Source organism: Eubalaena glacialis, chromosome 3 (assembly GCF_028564815.1).
Source record: "Eubalaena glacialis isolate mEubGla1 chromosome 3, mEubGla1.1.hap2.+ XY, whole genome shotgun sequence".
In the NCBI taxonomy this organism is placed as follows: Eukaryota; Metazoa; Chordata; class Mammalia; order Artiodactyla; family Balaenidae; genus Eubalaena; species Eubalaena glacialis.
Window position 1 is genome coordinate 183,279,104 of NC_083718.1, and position 19,140 is coordinate 183,298,243.

General features: G+C 48.6%; 2 protein-coding genes across 4 annotated transcripts in view; one reads left to right on the forward strand and one right to left on the reverse strand.

Moving 5' to 3' along the window:
- Nucleotides 1-2,395, forward strand: part of CASP9 (caspase 9) — a 38,767-nt gene extending 36,372 nt beyond the window's left edge. For 2 of the 3 annotated variants that reach the window (XM_061184917.1, XM_061184916.1), the window contains one exon: nt 146-2,395. In XM_061184917.1, the coding sequence (XP_061040900.1) occupies nt 146-235 (90 nt within the window). In that variant the 3' untranslated portion in view covers nt 236-2,395. The remainder of the gene's footprint in view (nt 1-145) is intronic. The other variant, XM_061184914.1, reaches the window with a different exon arrangement.
- On the reverse strand, nt 1,409-18,595 carry LOC133087558 (chymotrypsin-like elastase family member 2A). The gene is given in 9 exon segments (XM_061184918.1): nt 1,409-1,426; nt 4,437-4,589; nt 5,572-5,599; nt 5,601-5,711; nt 7,846-7,986; nt 11,630-11,758; nt 12,907-13,007; nt 18,205-18,290; nt 18,556-18,595. Coding segments are annotated over 9 exon segments (807 nt in total).
- Between the last annotated feature and the right edge of the window lie 545 nt (nt 18,596-19,140).

The following is a 19,140-nucleotide window of genomic DNA, read 5'->3' on the forward strand; positions in this document are numbered from 1 at the left end:
GACCTGCGCAGCCAAATAAATAAATAAATAAATAAAAATAAATAAAATAAAATTCTGACTTGGTGGACGCTCCCCCAGCCCTTCTTTGGAATTCTTACTTCAGTCAAGAGAACTCACAGGCCTCCCTGTGGTCATGTTTTCACAGGTTGCTAATGCTGTTTCAGTGAAAGGAATTTACAAACAGATTCCTGGCTGTTTTAATTTCCTCCGGAAAAAACTTTTCTTTAAAACATAATGAGGCTGGGGCCTCTCACCCTGCCTTACCTTTCACCCCAAAACCTTCCTGCTCCAGCCCTGGTGGCGGCTGAGGCCTGGACTTTGCTACAACTGTGGCTGACACCCGTTGAAGGATTCTGTAGCCTGTAGAGGTCTGCTCTTTCCCCCCCGGGCTGCAGATGGGCTCCTAGCAGCTTTCCAATTGGAGCCAAATGACCGGCGATGGAGGAAGAGGAGCGGAACGCCGTGGACGGCCCAGGGTTCTTTGCCAGTGGCCCGTTCCTGGCTAGTGGCTGTGGCCTGTGACCCCTGTGTTTTGTCTACATCAGGGCTTCTCAACCTCAGCACAGCTGACATTTGGGGCCAGAGAATCCTTAGTTGTGGGGCCGTCCTGCGCACTGTGGGATGTTTAGCAGCATCCCTGGCCTCTCCCCACGAGATGCCAGCAGCACCCCTTCCCCGCGTCGTGACAACCAAAACTGTCTTCAGACATTGCCAGATCTCCCTGGTGGGCCCCCACTGGAGAACCACTGAGCTACAGGAAATTTTGGTGACAAACAGACCAGCATCTCTTTTAGATCAGCAGTTTGGGGCTACTAGAGTCTGAAGAGTTAGAATCTGTGAATCCTAAATGAAGTTTTAAAAATTATCAATTTTTGTCTATATTGCAGTGTTCTTAAAAACAAAACAAAACAAAACAAAACCTTAGGTGAATAGGGACTCTCTTTCACCTATTTCCCCCCCTCATTTTGCTCTAACTCTTTATTCTTCCTTATATAAAGGGGACTTTGGATTTTTGGGAAACATTTCCCCAGCTCTTATTTCTTTTGACCTTCCCCCCTACCCCATCACAGGAAGGTGACTGGGGTGGGAACCGTGTGTTCGGGGAGGTTAAGTCACCTGTCCAGGGAACACAATTAACCAGTGGAGAGACCTGGCCAGACCCAGGTCTTCTTGAGTCCAGCCCGTCCCTCCAGGTGCCTTCCTGGCTGCAGGACCCGCACCCTTCCCCCCGCCGCCAAGGCCTTTAAGCTGCCTCGATCCCAGCCTGTTTCTTGTTTTCAGGGCCCTAGATATGAGGACGATTTGCTAATAAGACTCTCACCAAGATGTGATTCATGTAGTTGTCACTTTATTATTATTTTCCTCCTGACCTTTCCAAGTCCAAAACAGTCCCGGGGACTTCTGGTGGTTAGTTATTTTCAATCATCTGCAGGACACACACAAGAAAATAATCAGGTTAACCCAGCAGAGCAGAGCCTTGCTTACAGGTTCCCGGCTTTCTCCCTCCCCGCTCCGCGCTGCCCGTGTGAATCAGGCGGCCCGCGTTGAAGCAGCTCTCCCTAGGGGCTGTAATGATGCTCCAGAGAAAAGATGTCATCACAGCTTTACACTGACCTGTTGGGGCTTCCTGTAAAAAGGAGTCTTAGCCTGGAGTTCAGTTTGGCCTTCAGGGCGGGGGGCCTGGGAACTCTTAAAAAATTATACGCCAAACATATGGACGGGCATGTTTGTAGATTTCATTTGTTTCTCAAAAGGTTTGAGAGCCCCGAAATTGTTAACAATCCTTCCTGTTGTCAAGGCACCGTCACGTGCTGAGAGTGGGGCTGTAACCCATTTTCAGAGGTGGTTGGCATCTACTAAACATCCTAATTGGCCGACTCCGTGATCCAGTGACGCTGCTGGATCTCTGTAGCATAGATGCTCTCATCAGTGTGCAAGGATATACGTCCAAGGATGTTCACTGCAGCCATGTGAGAGTGGAAAATAGGAAACAGATGAAAGCTTCATTCATTATATTCATACTATGGAATTTTATTTAGCTGTTCAAAAGAATGACATAGATATATGGGCTCACATGTATAATATGATATGGTGTTAAGTGAAATGACTAAGCTGCAGAACAGTAATGGAGAGTAAAATCCTAGTTTTGGTTAGAAGACAGTATGTTTATGTGTATGTATATAGATATTTTATAGATGCACCGAAATAAATCCAGAAGACCACACACCAAGCCATTGGCTATGATTATCTCTGGGGTGGTAGAACTGCAGATGTCATACAAGGGGGATGTCTACTGTTTTACTTGATACACTTTTAATACACTTGATATGCTTTTAATATTTTTACCAAGAGTATGTATTACCCTCTAAAATAAAAATAAAAATAAAGCGGTGAATGCTGAAGATTCATGTGTTGCTGTCATTCAGCGAACATCTGTTGAAAGGATGAAGGCCCTTGGCCACCTGTCTCCTATCACTTCCCAGTCCCTGACCTTGGCTCGTCACTTGTCTGGGTTTGGAACTCCAAGCTGCACACGGTGTGCCCCTGGGCTGGGGCCACTGCAAGGCTCCACTGGCCCCTCTGCAGTTGCCGGGGCGGCCTCTACCAGAGGACAGCTGGCAGCTTGGCTCTGCTGTTCCTGGAACCTGTCACGGGCACATGTGCCTGCCCTGGCTGCTGTCCCGGGAACCTAGGGCCTCTGCCCGGCTGCCTCGCAAGGCTTGCTTTCCCCATTGATCCCCTCTGACGTCTGGCCAGGCTTTTGGCTGAGACCTGCTCTGTTGTGCTTGTGTCTGTGGCTGGGAACAGCTGATGCTGGGACCAAAAGATAGGACAATTGCTCCTGGCCCTGCTTGGGGCCCCCAACATGCTGCCAGGGCCAGCCGCATGGTGACTCACGCGGCAGCTGGGGCTGGAAAGGATCCTCGGATTTGGCGGGGAAAAGGCCCTAAGCATCCTCCCATCTAATCCGTCTCAGGCCAGGCTCTTTTGAAATGCTGGTGGCACCTCCAAAGCTGGACTCAGGTTTTCCTCTGCCAAAAGGGGACCAGAGCTTTCCTCCAATGGACTGAAAAAACCTTGTAAGTTAATGGCCACTCTCTTCCTGATTTTACCTTTCTCTCCAACAAACTTTTCTGGAACTTGTGGTGCCTGTAACCACTTGTTGGCAGAGAAATGCCAGCAGGCAGACAAATGAACAAGGAGCCCTCAAGTATTAATGGGAAAACTCGGAGGCAGCCACCTGCTTATTTTGACAGTGCCCATCTGACAGTGTCGTTTTCCTCCTGGGACTGCAAGCTCACGGCTGTGACATCATATTTGATTTTATAATGGAGTGTCGGTTTGATTTAATTAAACAGCTCTCTGTAGATTCAGCTTGAAATAATGAAACCAGATGCCAGCTTTCCCTTCTTTGGGGGCTCTGTCACAAACACCACAACCCCGACTTGTTCTGCCTCCTAAGAAAGTGGATGAGTCCTGGTCTAGTTCAAGTCCCATTTTACAGAAGAGCAAACCGAGGTGGTGGCACTGCTGGGAGGTGAGTAAAAAAGTGCCCGCGATCGGTACGGTGTCCTCCTCTTCCCCTCCAGCATCCATCACCAGGCACGATGCCTCCTCCACCCTCCCCCATGTCCCCCCCACCCCCACCCCGGAAGGCCTGCCCTTCCTGTGACAACTCTCCCTGTTCTGGCTGCTGCCACCTACCTCTGATTGTATCCATGGCTTCTCCCAAGATTGGTGCCAGTTTTGGGGGTTTTTTTTTAATAAAATTTTTTTCTGGTTTTCATTATAAATGAATGTTTATTCATTGTTTTTAAAAAATAGGAATTGAGCTGGTGCGGAAGTTTGTGAGGCACTGGTTTTGAGCTCACAGGCTAAAGCTCTCTGGGGACACATTCACAGTCATAGTGGGATCAGCTCAGCCCCATTTAGCTGGACTGCCTTGGTCTGAAACAGAAAGTCCTGCATCCCAGGAAACTTCCCAGTCCAGCGCAAACTGAGATGATTGGTCACCCTACAGAACAGCTGGGGGACCCTTTAGAATGACTAATTTCCAATAGTTAAGGCTGTGGGGATCTCAAACGACCGGGTTTTGGGCTTTGCAGATAAATATAGCATTGGACAGTGGGGTCTGGGCCTACACGTAGATAAGCAAAAACAAAATACCCCATGAATCCTAGGGAACCTGCTATTAATGCTGGAGGAGTAACCTTTATTTTCAACCTCTTTGGACAAGACCACCCTCTATGTGCCTTTTCACTCAACTCACACAGAAATTTTGGGGCCTATGGGGGATCCTGCAGGGGTTGCCCAGGTCTGCAGCCTCCTAGCTCTCAAGAGGAGGGAGGGGGTCCTCAGAACTCAGGTGGGCATGGCCCTCATGGCGCCAGGGCCAGGGCAGGGCCTGGGGGGCACAGGGCTGGTCCGGTTCTTGCTGAATTGATCCAGTCAATGTAGTTGGAGACCCGTGTGAAGACGGAGGGCTTGTGGTAGTAGTTGCAACCGAGGGGGGACCCGAAGCTGACCACGCCGTGCACTTGCCACTGGCCATTAGCCGCCTGGCAGTTCAGTGGTCTGCCGGAGTCCCCCTGGGGAAGGCCAGAGTTCTGTCAGGAGGGGCCTTTGAGCTTGGGTGGGGCGATGGGAGGGGAAGGGGCTACCCTTCAGAGCCCCGTGTTTTACATGTTGGCAGTGCATTTATATTGTTCCACAGTGGGTTGCCAAGTTCTCGGAGGCCAGCCCTTGTGGTCACAGCTCAAGATGGCACCATAATACCAACAGGAACTAGCATGCATTCTTTCTGTGTGCCTGGAATGGTGCTAAGCACTTTATAGGCCTTATCTCATTTAATCTTTACAAAAACCTATGAGGTAAGTGTTGTGGCATCCCCATTTCATCAAAGAGGAAAACAGAAGCCCTCAGACTGAGGCTGTGCAAGCAGTAAGTGAAGGAGCTGAGATGTGTCCCAGAGTTAGAATGCCACGCGCTCAATCACCACCGGCCATTTCCTCCCGTTGACGGAGTTTCCTGGGGGCCCGTCTGCCTGGGCAGAGAGTGTAGGGGCCCAGTGTGATCTGAAGGACACGTGAAGCTCCTTCCCGCTCTGTCCCCACTCTGCTTCAAAGTCCACCACGTAGCAAGTCCTTTTGGTTAAGACACTGTATCAGAAAGGCTCTGTGGCAGCTACCATGAAGGGATACGTTGGGTCATGAATGGGATTAGATAAACTTGAAATCACCTTAGAAAGGTCCTAACCCAGCAAATATGTCCCCTTGGCTCCCTTACTACACAGAGGAAAGAATAAGAGAGATGACAGTAATGAGAGACCTCAGTGAGACCCAAGGAAGGACTTCCCAGCAGTGAGAGGGTGGACACTACTACAAGGAGAATCTCAAAACATCTTTTCTGGAGACTGCAAGGACAAAGGTCAGGGTTCAAATGTATGAAGCTGTTTCCCAGTGCTTTTGCCAGCAGGTGGGAGGATGGAGTCTAGGACCCTGAGAGACTCTCCCCATCCTCAGCCTCATTTTGTCGGTGTGTGTGTGGGGTCACCTGACTTCCTGCACTCACATTGCAGCTGGATATCACACCATCACCCAGCACAGATCATACTGGTCTTCACAGTGCTGCCCCACCAACCAGGTTGGGAGCATGTGGCAGAGTCCACAGCCAGCAGCTCGCCCTGCTGCAGGATGTCAGGAAGAGCTCCGCTGGCTGCATGAGACAAGAGAGAAGGTGTTACAGGGACAAAGGGACTCCTGAGAAAAAGCAAGTAGTGGATGCCCAGCCCCTTTCTTTCTGGTCCCTCTTACTTCCCTCCATCCATAGGGTTGCCATGGGAGCAGCCATGTTTGCCCATACCGTATCCTCACAGTTGATTGGGTAGTGTTCTGGCCACTGCTGATTGGTTCAGGGGTGAACACCTGACTCCAGCTAAGCCAACGAGCTCCTTCTCCTGGGAATTTGGGGGTGGGACTAAGAAATTCCAGCCAGAGAGGATATAAATCTGGGAGCTGTTGGTAGTGGCTGCCATTTTCTTCTAGGGAGAGAAGGATGAAGTAGATCCACGAAGAAAAGAAATTCTGAGAGAGGGTTTCCTGAGTCTCTCTTAGTCTTTCAGCCCCTGATTCTCTCCTGTTCCTGAAGCCTGGCTGTCTCTGGCCTTGGCTGAGTCTCTTAAATCCTTATAACAAACTCTCCATTTTGCTGTGCTGGCTCCATGGTTTCTACCACTTACCTTAAATATGACAGTGAGCCTGCTGGCATTTGGAGACCCAGCTTGGGAAAAATACTTGAATGCGTTGAAGGTAGAGCTTTCCTAATGGCTCCCAACGACACTGCCACCATCACTTTCATTACTATCATCACTGCTACTCATGTCAAAGACTAATAATATTCTTCACTTGCATTTTATTAGGCTGTTCAAAATACTAAGCTAATCCTCACAGTAAGTATTTATTCCTATTTTGGACATTGGGACAGATGGGACATTGAAGCCAAGAGAAGTTAAGCAGCTTTCCCAAGACCATCCTAATTAACTCTAGTCTAACCTGTATTATGTTTTGCAAGTGTATAAGCATTTTCACATCTCTTTTGTCATCTCTTTTAATCTTTGCCAACTGTATTTCCATTTTACAGATGAGAAAACTGAAGCTAAGTTTACACAGCTAGTGACAAACAGAGCTGGGAATAAAGCCAAGCATTTGGACCCTTCCCTGGCTCTTGCTGCCTCCAGTGAAATACTTTCTGCCGGGGTGTTTTCTGATAAATGAGCCAGTGGTTGTGCTTGTATCTCAATAAGCATGAGATACATTTCCCACTTCTTACTTCTGCTGAGTTTCCATGTATCCATGTTTTTGCAGATAAGCCAGGCAAGAGGGTGATACTAATTGGGGTGTATGTGTGTTGATGTACCTCTGTAAATAACGTGTCACTTATAGATATATGTCATTATGAAAAAAAAATAACCACTTATCTGCATGAGCCTTCCTAGAGTTTTCCAAACCTCTGGTGATTTTACAAGGGGAGGGCAGGTCCTCTGTTCCTTCTTGGTGGCCTACTGTCATTGGATTTCTGACCCTTAGGGCTTATGTCAAAAGGAGACCCACATGTAGCCAGGGTCTGAGCAGCAAGGTCAGGAGGCACGTGGGACAGGTGAGTTTTGAGATGGGGAGCAGAGAGTCTGATGAGGGCCCCAGGGACCTTTGTGGAGCTCTGGAATCCTGAGGTCACAGAGTGAATGCTATTTTGGACTCTGGCTTTGGGCCATAAAAAGGGACTTCTGGGGACTTCCCTGGTGGTCCAGTGGTTAGGACTCTGCACTTCCACTGGAGGGGGCATGGGTTCGATCCCTGGCTGGGGAAGTAAGATCCCACATCCCACATGCCGCGTGGCATGGCCAAAAAAGGGGGAGAAAAAAAAAAGGGACTTCTGTGCTAGAAGTCATGTAGTCAATATAACCCTCATTCTGTCATAGCGACAGTGACAACAATTAACACACAATACCTACTATGTGCCAGGCGCCGGGCTAAGTGCTTCCCGTGGATTATTGACAGCTCTGTGATACAGGTGCTGTTATCATCCCCATTTTACAGAAGAGGAAACTTCAGTGTGGAAAAGCTAATTAAGTAACGTGCCAAAGGTCACATAGCAAGTAAGTGGAGGAGCTGGATTTGAACCCAGGCAGTCTGAACTCTTATCCATCTACGCTATCCTGTTTCTCCAAGGCAGCAGCCATTTTTTCCAGACTCCCTGGATGATGAGTGGGGAGAGAGTCCCTGACTGGACAGGGGTGACATCGCCTCCCTTCCCTCCCTTGGGATCCTTGGGGTTCCCGGCACCCACTTACTCTGCAGCCTTCCCCAGCCCGTGACATAACAGATGTAGTTGTTGGGTAGAATGGCGCCAGCGGGCGGTAGGCAGCCTAGCTGGATCTTGTCAGTCAGGGCGATGGGGTTGGCCAGTTTGAGCAGGACAATGTCGTTCCTGGGTTGGTAAAGAGGCAGAGCATAAAGAGAGGGTTGGGGGCTTCCCTGGTGGCGCAGTGGTTGAGAATCTGCCTGCCAATGCAGGGGACACGGGTTCGAGCCCTGGTCTGGGAAGATCCCACATGCCGCGGAGCAATTAGGCCCGTGAGCCACAACTACTGAGCCTGCGCGTCTGGAGCCTGTGCTCCGCAACAAGAGAGGCCGCGACAGTGAGAGGCCCGCGCACCGCGATGAAGAGTGGCCCCCGCTTGCCAAAACTAGAGAAAGCCCTCGCACAGAAACGAAGACCCAACACAGCCATAAATAAAATAAATAAATAAAATTAAAAAAAAAAAAAAAAAAAGAGAGGGTTGACTGGTCCTGCCCCAATTATATTTTTGATTCTAGCCCCAGCGGGGACCATTGACCCCCCCTCCTCGGCCAGCCTGATGGTGAATCTTCCTTCTGTTGGGGCTACGAGGGATTGGGGAGCAGCTGTGGTTAAACCCCAGGATTGCATTTTGTCCCTGGTGGAGCTTGGAGCCCTAAATTCCCCTAAGGCCTTTCAGGGGACTGTACAGAACAGGGAGGGCAAATAGGTTTGTCTTGCAATGTCCACTCTGATGGATTAGTTGTGGCTGCCTGGCAGGCTGTGTTGACAAGGATTCTGAGGCTCTGTCCAGGGTCAGCAAGGAAATAAATCCATGACTGCTTGGTAATGACTGTCCCAGCCGTATGCTTCCTATGTTTGGTTTAGAAAACGGTAGATGTTCAGGCTGAAAGGCCTTTTTGCCTTTATTCTTTACTCTCCCTTCCACCTTGAGTTCTGCTGCCAGATTTATCCATCAGTCTCACGTCCTTGTCTAGGAAACCTTTAGTGATTGGCAGATTACATTTTCCATGATGGCTGCAATGAGATCTGCCATCCCATTGGTGCTTGTTGCAATGTGATGTTGACACTCTGTCCTTTGAGAGGAGGGGTCTGGGTTTCTTCCCTCTGGTTGAGGGGTGGGGGCCTGTGATATAGAGGAAGTGACACCATGTGACTTCTGAGACTAGGGCATGAGGAAATGCAGCTTCTGTCTGGTCCTTCAGGATTCCTGTTCTTGGATCCTAACCTACGTGCCGTGAAGAAGCCCAGGCCACATAGAGAGTCCACGTGTATGTGAAAATGCCCTTCTCCACTCTCTGCCCACCCATCTCCTCCCCATCTCTTAAGGCTTCCCTGGACCCATTCTGTGTCATTTTACGGCTTTCCAGCGTCTTGTCTGTGTGTATTTCATCTAGTTGACAAGTCCCTTTGGGGGCAGAGACTGACTCATGACTCACGGACACCCCGCATCCTTTGTGCACCATCATCAGTGCTGGACCACAGCAGGCTGCCTGGATGAAGGATCACAGGGTGTTATGGCCACAGGGCGTCCTCCTGCTCTCCCCAGGGCTGTGATGCGGAGTCTTCTGGAAGATTTGGCAGAGTGAACTTTCTGGGCAGCCATTCAAGAGTGGCATCTTGGGCTGCAGAAGAGGCCTTGCATGTGGATAAAGTATGCAGATTTGAAGAGATGGCTGGGGTTCTTCTTTCTAAAGGCCCTTCTGGAACTGCAGATCTGCTCTTGGGGATTGGGAGAGGATGATGGATACCTCTGGGCTTCGGGAAGGTGATGGGGAAGCAGGAAAAGGGAAGATAACTTTCTGTCCCCAGAAAGTGGGGACAATGACGACAATCATGGCGACAATGATGATGAGAGTGTATTGAAGATGTGCTCAGATCAGGCCTCTGCTGGGCACATCACACCTGATTTAATGCTACTTTCTGGATCTGTAACTTCAGGCAAGTTCCTTCACTTCTTAGGTCATGGTTTCCTCATCTGTGAGTTGGGGATAATAACAGTACCTCCCGCCTGGGGCTGTTGTGAGGAATAAATATGATAACACTCAGGAAACACCTAGCACAGTGCATGGCACAAGGAAAGCACTAAGTGTTAGTTGGCGTGATTGTGCAAACTAACTCCTGGGGAGGAAGAGATCTCACTGGGAAGGCGGCCCGGACTGTGAGGTTCTGGAGGCTTGGCGACCCCCACCACTCCTGCCTGTCCTAGTGGAAGACCTGGCTGGCTGGGCACAGTCTCTGCTGGTCACTGGAGTGCCTATGCTTGCTTGTGTGATCAGAAAGGGGGAGTCCCCTGAGCTGCAATGAGATGCTCGGGTTTAGGCGGTCCCCTAAATCCCGCAGGACTGGGGGCCTTGTGTGTTTCACTCACTGTTGTTTCCTGGTGCCTAGAACAGGGCCTGGCATATAGTAGGTGCTCAACAGATACCTGTGGAATGAAGGCGTGCGTGAACCCGTAGCTCTTAATTTTGTTTAATACCACCTGGATCTCAGGATTAATGATGATGAAAGAAGTCTGATGTTCCAGCAAATATTCCCTGCCCCTACATGTGCCCGCTCCCTGGGATAGGGGGTGGAGATTCAGGGGTGAATCAGGCATGGCCCAGCCCTTGCAAACTTCCAGCTAGAAGGGGAATTAGACGTGAATTAATCTCTAATGCACCTTGAGAGTGGACCGGGCGGGAGGGAGGGGTTGATTCCGCCGGTTTTCTGACGGGCAGAGAACCTTCCCTTCCTCTTCTTCCTCTCCCTCCTTTTTTCCACTTCCTGGGACCACTCCCTTCTACTTTGATGGCTCAGACGTAGATTCCAACACTTACACCTCTTTATTGCACCATTATTGTACTACTACTGCTAATAGCCCACACATATGGTTTCTATCATGTGCCAGGACTTTTTCTAAGTGCTTTACATATATTAACTCATTTAATCCTCACAACAACCCTAGAGGCAGACACTATTACTGTCCTTATTTTACCAAAGAGGAAACTGAGGCACAGAAAGGCTAAGGAACTCGTGCTGGGCCACACGGTCAGTATTCGTATCTAAGCCTCCAGGCTCCAGAAGCTCGACCCCTAACCACCACCCGGCACTGCCTCCCAGCCACACTTCTGGCCATGGGCTCCTTGAGAGCTGGCCAGGTGACCTGCGCATCTCTGTGCATCCAGCACCCAGCACGGCGTGTGGGACATGGCGGGTGAACATAGGATGGTATGTGCTTGTCTATGAGGAGTTGGGGGAAGCGGAGTTACCATCTCCCTGCAGGTGGGGGAACAATCACTAGGGGGCTTTGCAGAGCTCTGCACCCCTTGCCAGCTTCCTGTGTGTGTTACCCCAGGCTGTCCCAGCAGAGTATCAGGGAATCCTTGAAAAATGTCAAAGGCATTTTTGGGAGGGGGCACAGAGTAGGGGACAGCGGAGGGACTGTGTCCTGCTCCACTCATAGACTCCACTCATAGTGGGGCCTGCAGACTTATCCCTGTGTCCCCAGGACTTGGCACAGAATAAATACACGGTCAGTGAGTGCCTGCGGTGGACGGGGGAGCTGCAGGCTTAACTGGCAGGAGAGCCAGGTCGCTCTGACAGTCTTTGCCTCCCCCTCCCCTAGTCACACCCCAGCCCAGGCATCTTTGGGGCCGAGAGCTCCTCCCCCCTCCCTACAGAAGGAGCAAAGGATGGGGCAGGGCTGCACCCACTGCCTTCTGGGAGACGCCCCACCCCCGCTCTGCACCCCTGCCAACCCACCCCCCAAGCGCACCCAGACAGAACACACCCTTTGGAGAGCTGGTTGGAGCTCCATTCCTCTTGCACCACAAGCTTGGAGACCTTGATGGCCAGCGAGCCGGGCTCATGGGTGGCGAGGCAGTGCCGGCCCAGCACCACGCGGTAGGTCCTGGAGGAACTGGGAGAGAGGGGGCCGAGCGGGGAAGGTAAGCTCTGGGCTGTCCTTTCCTCTCTCTGGGCCCCTATGGGCAGGGACACCTCAATCAATGCACCGTCTGGAGGCCTGGCTCTGGACAATGCTGGGATGGGCCCAAGTCAGTGCCTGCTCCAAGAGCTCCTAGTTGGCGCTGGGAATTTTTCTTCCCTCTGGGCAATCGGTTAGTTATAATAACTATAACCAAACAGTAATTACAACTATATTATACCAACTATAAACTAGGATATAAAATAAAAGTTATAATAATATAAACTCTGTGTTACTATGGGGGAAGTGAGACGGATACAGAGATAACAGCAGTCATTTACCCTCAAGGGCATCTTTTAGTTTAACCCCTCACCTCCCATTTTTAGATGGGGAACCTGAGACTCAGGGAGGAGTAAATGGTCCAGAGTCTTGCAGCTCGTTAGTGACAATTCAGAGTTAGAATCAGGACTCCTGATGCCCAGGCCTCTATTATTTCCCCCCACCCGCCTCATAGAACTTGTAAATCAGGTGAGGAGAAGGGACCTCTCCTGGCTATGAGAGCATCACATTGGCCCAGCGGAAACTCCAGTGAGCACCAGCCGGTGTGACATAAGCAGAGGATGTAGGGAGGGAAGAGGACAGGTGAACAACGAATGTCACAGAGCCTTTCCTGTCCCTTGTGGGCCTTTATAATGGTGCTAGTTCACTTTTATTGAGCACTTACTAAGAGCCAGCCCCTTTAGTGCATCATCACATTTAATCCACACTAAATTCCGTTACCTGATTCTTAGCAGGTGATGGTATTGAGGCTTGGAGTAGTTGTTCAAGTTGCTCAAGGGAACCCAGTTCCAGATCCGGAGGCCACATCTAGTTCCCCCAAGAGGACAGGAAATGGGCCTCCTCCCTTTCCATAGTCCCCCTCAGCGCCCCGCAAGGGATACTTAATCCATGTCATGTATGGGCCCATCAACTGACCAACAGACTGAACTATAGATTGATGAGAACTTGTTTCTCGGCTGAGGAAGTGGTTATGTGCAAGGCTCCTTTATACAGGGTGGTTCAGGCCATCTGGGCTCCAACTCTGAGACATGAGCACTGGCCAGTGGGATGAGTGGGCTGGGAGACTGGGGAAGAGCATTTACCTGATGTAGTGGGCAGCTGTCAGGACCCAGTTTTGGTCTATCAGAGACCTTCCGCAGGTGTGGCACCACTGGCCATTGGAGCTGTACTGCAGGGAGACCTGGGAAGAAGTGCAGGTGCTCTGGTCACTGAAAGGACCAGGCTCCTCTCCTTTGCAGCTTCCCAGCCCTGAGAGCGGGGCCAGGGTAAGGTGAGCAAGGCACTCACCTCAGGTGCAAAATCTAAGGGGGCACCAAGAAACTCACTAATCAGGATAAATAACATTTTAATAATCTGTAGAAAATTAGCACAAAAAATCTCTGATGAACAAAATGTCAAAAATTTAAATAAAGACACTATTAAAAAGTAATTGTTGGGCTTCCCTGGTGGCGCAGTGGTTAAGAATCCGCCTGCCAATGCAGGGGACACAGGTTCGAGCCCTGGTCTGGGAAGATCCCACATGCCGAGTAGCAGCTAAGCCCGTGCGCCACAACTACTGAGCCTGTGTGCCACAACTACTGAAGCCCGTGCGCCTAGAGCCCGTGCTCCGCAACAAGAGAAGCCACGACAATGAGAAGCCCGCGCACTCCAAGGGAGAGTAGCCCCCCGCTCGCCGCAACTAGAGAGAGCCTGCGCGCAGCAAAGAAGACCAAACGCAGACAAAAATAAAATAAATAAAAAGTAATTGTTTTGAACTTCTTTCGGCAACATGACTTGTTGGGATTTTTCCCTTCTTGGGAGCTATTTCTTTAGGACATATTCCTCCAATTTAATATGTGTAAACCAAAATTTTGATTCCCTCCCCACCACCCCCAAGTCTGTGCTTTCCCATCTTGGTAAATGGCAACCCCAGTGTACCTGCTGCTCAGGCCAAAACACTTGGCAGTGAATTTGATGCTTCTCTTTCTCTCATATGCCTCATTCTAATCTACCAGCAAATCCCGCCAGCTCTACTTCCAGAATATGTGGACAGAACGCATCCCTCTTACCACCTCAACTGCTGGTCCCAACCATCTTTAACTCTCACCTGGCTTATTATTGTAGCTTCCTATGTATTCTCCCTGCTCTCACCCTGGCCCCTCCCTCACCCCATTTCTCAACACAGCAGCCAGAATGATCCTTTTAAAATGTAAGCATGATTATATCTCTTCTCTGCTCGAACAGCCAGTGGCTCCCCCTATTACACAGTGTAAAACCCCAAACTGAACAAGGCTCTACAAGTCTCTACATGACCTCCCTGACCTTATAGGCTCCCACTCCCTTCTGCTCCAGCCACACTGACCTCCACGAGGTTCTGGAAATACATCAAGCCCACTTCTGCCTCAGGGCCTTTGCACTTGCTGTTCCTTCTGCCTGGACTATTCTTCTCTTATGTATTAGCATAGCTTTCTCCTTCACTTCCTACAGGTTTGTGCTCAAGGTTTTCTTCTCTGTGAGGCCTTCTGTGACCTTATCTAAAACAGAGTATGTACAGTCATGTGCACACATACATCCTTACACACGTATGCACACATATGAACACACACGTCTCTTTTCCTCTGGTCCTGCTTTATTCGTCATCATAGTATCTATCATCACCTGACGTTATGAATTTACCCATTCAATTGTTTATTGTCTCACTCTCCCACTTTAATATAAGCTCTGTGAATTTTTTTTCCCACTGCTGTATTCCAGGTGCCTAGAACAGTACATGTCTCATGGTGGGTCCTTAATAAATTGAACAAGTGAGTGAATCAGCAAATGAATGAATGAATGGATGAGTGAGTGAATGAACGAAAGTAGACTCACCAGGCAAGGGTCTGGTCGTTCCTGCAGAACTTGTCACCTGTTGCTTTAGTTTTTCCCTGAAGACTAAACCCACTCATAGGAATATGAAAACACATAAGTGTACCTTACCTTACAGCTCCTCAACTTTTTAAAAATATTTTTGTATTTTTAAAAAATGTATTTTATTTAATTTATTTTTGGCTGCATTGGGTCTTAGTTGCTGCGCCCGGGCTTTCTCTAGTTTCGGCAAGTGGGGGCTACTCTTCATTGCGATGCGTGGGCTTCTCATTGCGGTGGCTTCTCTTGTTGCGGACCATGGGCTCTAGGCGCGCAGGCTTCAGTAGTTGCAGCATGTGGGCTCAGTAGTTGTGGCACGTAGGCTTAGTTGCTCTGCGACATATGGGATCTTCCCGGACCAGGGATCGAACCCGTGCCCCCTGCATTGGCAGGTGGATTCTTAGCCACTGTGCCACCAGGGTAGTCCCCCTTTTTTTTTAAACAAAAACGTGTTTCTATTTAGATTTGATAGTTTAATAGGTGTGGGTTGGAACTTTAAGGCGGTTGCATTTGGCACTGCTTGGTTCTCTGCCAAAGCTGTCCCATCTCCTTCCCCTTCCTTTCAAGTCCTTGCCAAGGCCAAGCAGAGAGGAGGGAGGTGACAGCAGAGCATTGTGTGCTCTGACCAGGGTTCCCGTGGAGGAAAAGCAGGAATGATGCTTGCTTTTCTCCAAACATCCTCATTTCTGATTATCCACGTGGCATTTTCTTGTTTGCTTGACATTAAGGGGCCTTAGATGAACTGGCTTTTTAAACAATGCTTAAAATTAGATAAAATTTAAAAAGACACCTAAAAGGATGTCCCCACCCCAAAAATCTGAAAATAGGCTGAAACCATCCTACAGATGTGAAAATTTGAAATAATATGGAAACATATAATTTGTGGGTAGCTAAGTGTGGCCAAAAGAGCAAAGGTTGAACCAAATTTGAATCTCCACTTTCCCCCAGGCTAACGGGGTGACTTTGGGCAATTATGTAACTTTTCTGAGCCCCAGTTACCTTGTCTAGAAAACGGCGATCATAGTGCCGTAATGCCTGTCCGGGGCTCTTGGGATGATTAACAATTACAATAGCTAACACTTTAAATGTCTAATAATTTGAACACTTACTATATACTAGACACTGTCCTGAGCTCAGAGTGTGAATCAGCTCACATCATAATCATAGCAATCCCATGAAGCACTATTATTATTCCCATTTTACAGATGAGTAAACTAAGGCAACCGATAGAAATTTGTACAATGTGGTCCACGCCATAAGGGCTGTTATACATTTTTAATATTACCCACTGAGAAAAGTAAATTGAGTTGCTCCACTCATACAGCTACTATGTGGTAGAACAGGGATCGTCTGGCTCCACAATCTGTCTGGAAACTTTACACATCCTACTTTAATTTTGAATCACCTAGCACTTTATTTTCGAGTGTCTGGTGGGTTATGATCTAGGATCATAATCTTGGGGTGAGTGTGGAACAAAAGAGACCTCTCAGGGAACTCAGAGCAAATTATAATTGTTTAAAATTTTGATATTTTGTTCATTATGAAAAAGTTTGATTTTTAAAAAATGTTGCATTAAAATATTCATTTTGGTTACTGAGTTCTGTGGTGCCCCCTTAGATTTTGCCCCCAAAGTGAGTGCCTTGCTTGCCTCACCCTGGTCCCCACCCTGCTTGACCTGCCCACCAACCCCAATAAAAAAATCTCCCAGGGAAGCAGAAGCAAGAAGTGTAGAGAGACACTTCCAAGACCAACATTAATCGGTTCCCAAGGCAAGGATGCGTTTGTACCAGCAGTGTCAACGGGTCCAGAGGATGAGGAAATATTTTGGTAGGCAGCACTGATTGGTTCTCAGCACAAGGGTGACCTCTGCTTAAGGGGGAGGTATAGGATCCCTCTTCCAACTTTCCAGAAAAAAATATATTATGGGAGTGTGAGAGAAGTGCCAAAAGAATTGGCAAAATAAACAGAGCCAAGTGTATAAATTGCGAACTATCAGTCACCATCTATGATTGAAGCTCTCTTAATTGAGGGGAAGATGAACGGATGTTGCCATTCCCTCCGTGAAACACACTGATGGCTGTATGGGGCGCCCTGAACACTCACCGCTAGCACTCACCCCAATTCAACCTTTTTGTTCCCAAACCTGTGTATGCCAGTTGTGCTCGTATTGTAATTATGTAAATTGATTAAACATGTAACCGATGAAACATGAGTTCAAAAAGTGAGCTGTGATTTATTTGGAAACTAAGTTAAATGCTTGGAAGAGACCAGATAACCCTGACTTTAAAAAAATTGCTGTGAAATTAGGCATCGACGAGAAAACTGAAAAACTGAGAAAATAGGTCATAAAAATCTGGAAGAGCTCATTCCGATGGCTTCTTGAATGTCTCACAGTCATTGTTCTACTCTAAAGAAATGGAATTATAGATGATGTGCTGTGATGGGTGGTTTACACAAGACAGACTGGTGAACAAATATATATTTACAAGTTTTAAATTAAAATAAAATGTTTAAAAAATGTATGTGTGGTTTCTAATAATTTCGCTATAACCAACCTTTCAATTACTCAGTCCCAATCATGTCAGATTAGAGAGATTTTACAATATTTATTTATGTCAATGTAAGCCTCACGTATTTTCTTTGGGAGTCCTACCACTAACAGGTCCTGGTCATTTGTGCCTGTGCCCCAACCAGAATTTTTAGTCTCCATATCACTAGGATTATTTTAAGGTAAGGAAGCATTTACTTTCATTGGTAACGTCTACTTGCCTGTAGTTAAGAATTAATTTGCGGGACTTCCCTTAACCAGTGGCGCACTGGTTAGGAATCCGCCTGCTAGTGCAGGGGACACGGGTTCAAGCCCTGGTCCGGAAAGATCCCATATGCCGTGGAGCAACCAAGCCCGTGCACCACAACTACTGAGCCTGCGCTCTAGAGCCCTAGAGCCACAACTACCGAGCCCGTGCGCTGCAACTACTGAGCCCATGAGCCTAGAGCCCGTGCTCCGCCACTGCAAGGAGAAGCCCGTGCACCGCAATGAAGAGTAGTCCCTGCTCGCCACTAGAGAAAGCCCGTGCACAGCAATGAGACCCAACGCAGGCAAAAATAAAAAATAAAAAAGAATTAATTTGCACTGGTTGGTTCCTTAAAGCAAGGAATATTTGCATAGGGGGTGATGAATGGTTCATAGGTACATGTGTAAGCAAGCATCTGATTGGTTAGCAGAGCAAGACTGTATTTGTGAATTTGTGTGTATGGGTTGTGGGGGAGGGCAGGTCTTTATCGAGGCTGGAGAAGGCACCTCTCCCTCGACCGCCAAGGTTGACCAAGGGCACAGAAATGTATTTTTTATTGGCAAATTTTCCCATCCTGCCCTCTGAGTCCCCACCAATCCTCATCTTTGCCAGTGCAGTAGACCCCGTGGTGGAGGGCAAAGGGGTGATGTGAGGTAGGTAAGGGCAGGGGGGCAGAAGTGGAGGGGTGGGGGGACTCCCCTGCCAGGGACAGCTGTTGGCTCTCACATCTTCACCTCCAACCACCCTGGGAAGGTTGGGCAGGTAAGTGGGGAGCCCACAGCTGAGAGCTGTAAAAAGAGAAAGGGTTGTGAGCCCAGGAAGCAATGACCCAAACGATGTAACCTACACTTGCTGAATTCCCAAATCCCAAATAGAGAATCCCTGTTCTGGAAGGATCCCCACAGGTTGTAGAGTCCTGCCCTTTGCTCCACTTATTTGGAACTTCACTCCAGCTTTCTTATAACCACAGGACTGAGTCCAGTGGGTACAGGGAGGTCCCATCCCCAGTCCCACCAGGAGACTGAAAAAGTGCCTCTGGGTGACAGGACTTACCTCCAGCCACCAATGTAGACAGCAGTAGGGCCCTGATCATGGTGTGTCTGTAGGAGTCCGATATGTGTGGCCCTGGCTAAGGCCCTGGTTTTATGAGTGAGCTTATCGGCCAGAGATACACTAGGAATATGCTAGATGGGGATTTTCTCAAAGCCCAATGGAAAAATGGCCTGTGTCCAAATATTTTTTTCCATTTCCCCCACCTGTCACCCTGGCACTACTTTGAAAAAATGCCAAAGGTGGATATTGAAATATGGGTTCTATCTGCTTTTAAGAGATTATGTTATGTGTTAGGGGAAGAAGAAAAATATTGTTGTTGGTCCTTGGAGTTGTGTTTTCATAGAAAAGATTAGGTTGGCATGCTGAGCAAACAGCATTCTAGGCCAGTGGTTCTCAATGGAGCTGGTATTGCCTACCAAGGGGACATTTGGCAATGTCCAGAGACATTTTTGGCTGGGGATGGGGTATTACTGGTATGTAGTGGGGAGAGTCTAGAGATGCTGTTAAACATCCTATAAGGCCCTGGGCAGCCCGTCACAACAAGGAATTATCCCACCCTGAACATCAGTGGTGCCGAGGTTGAGG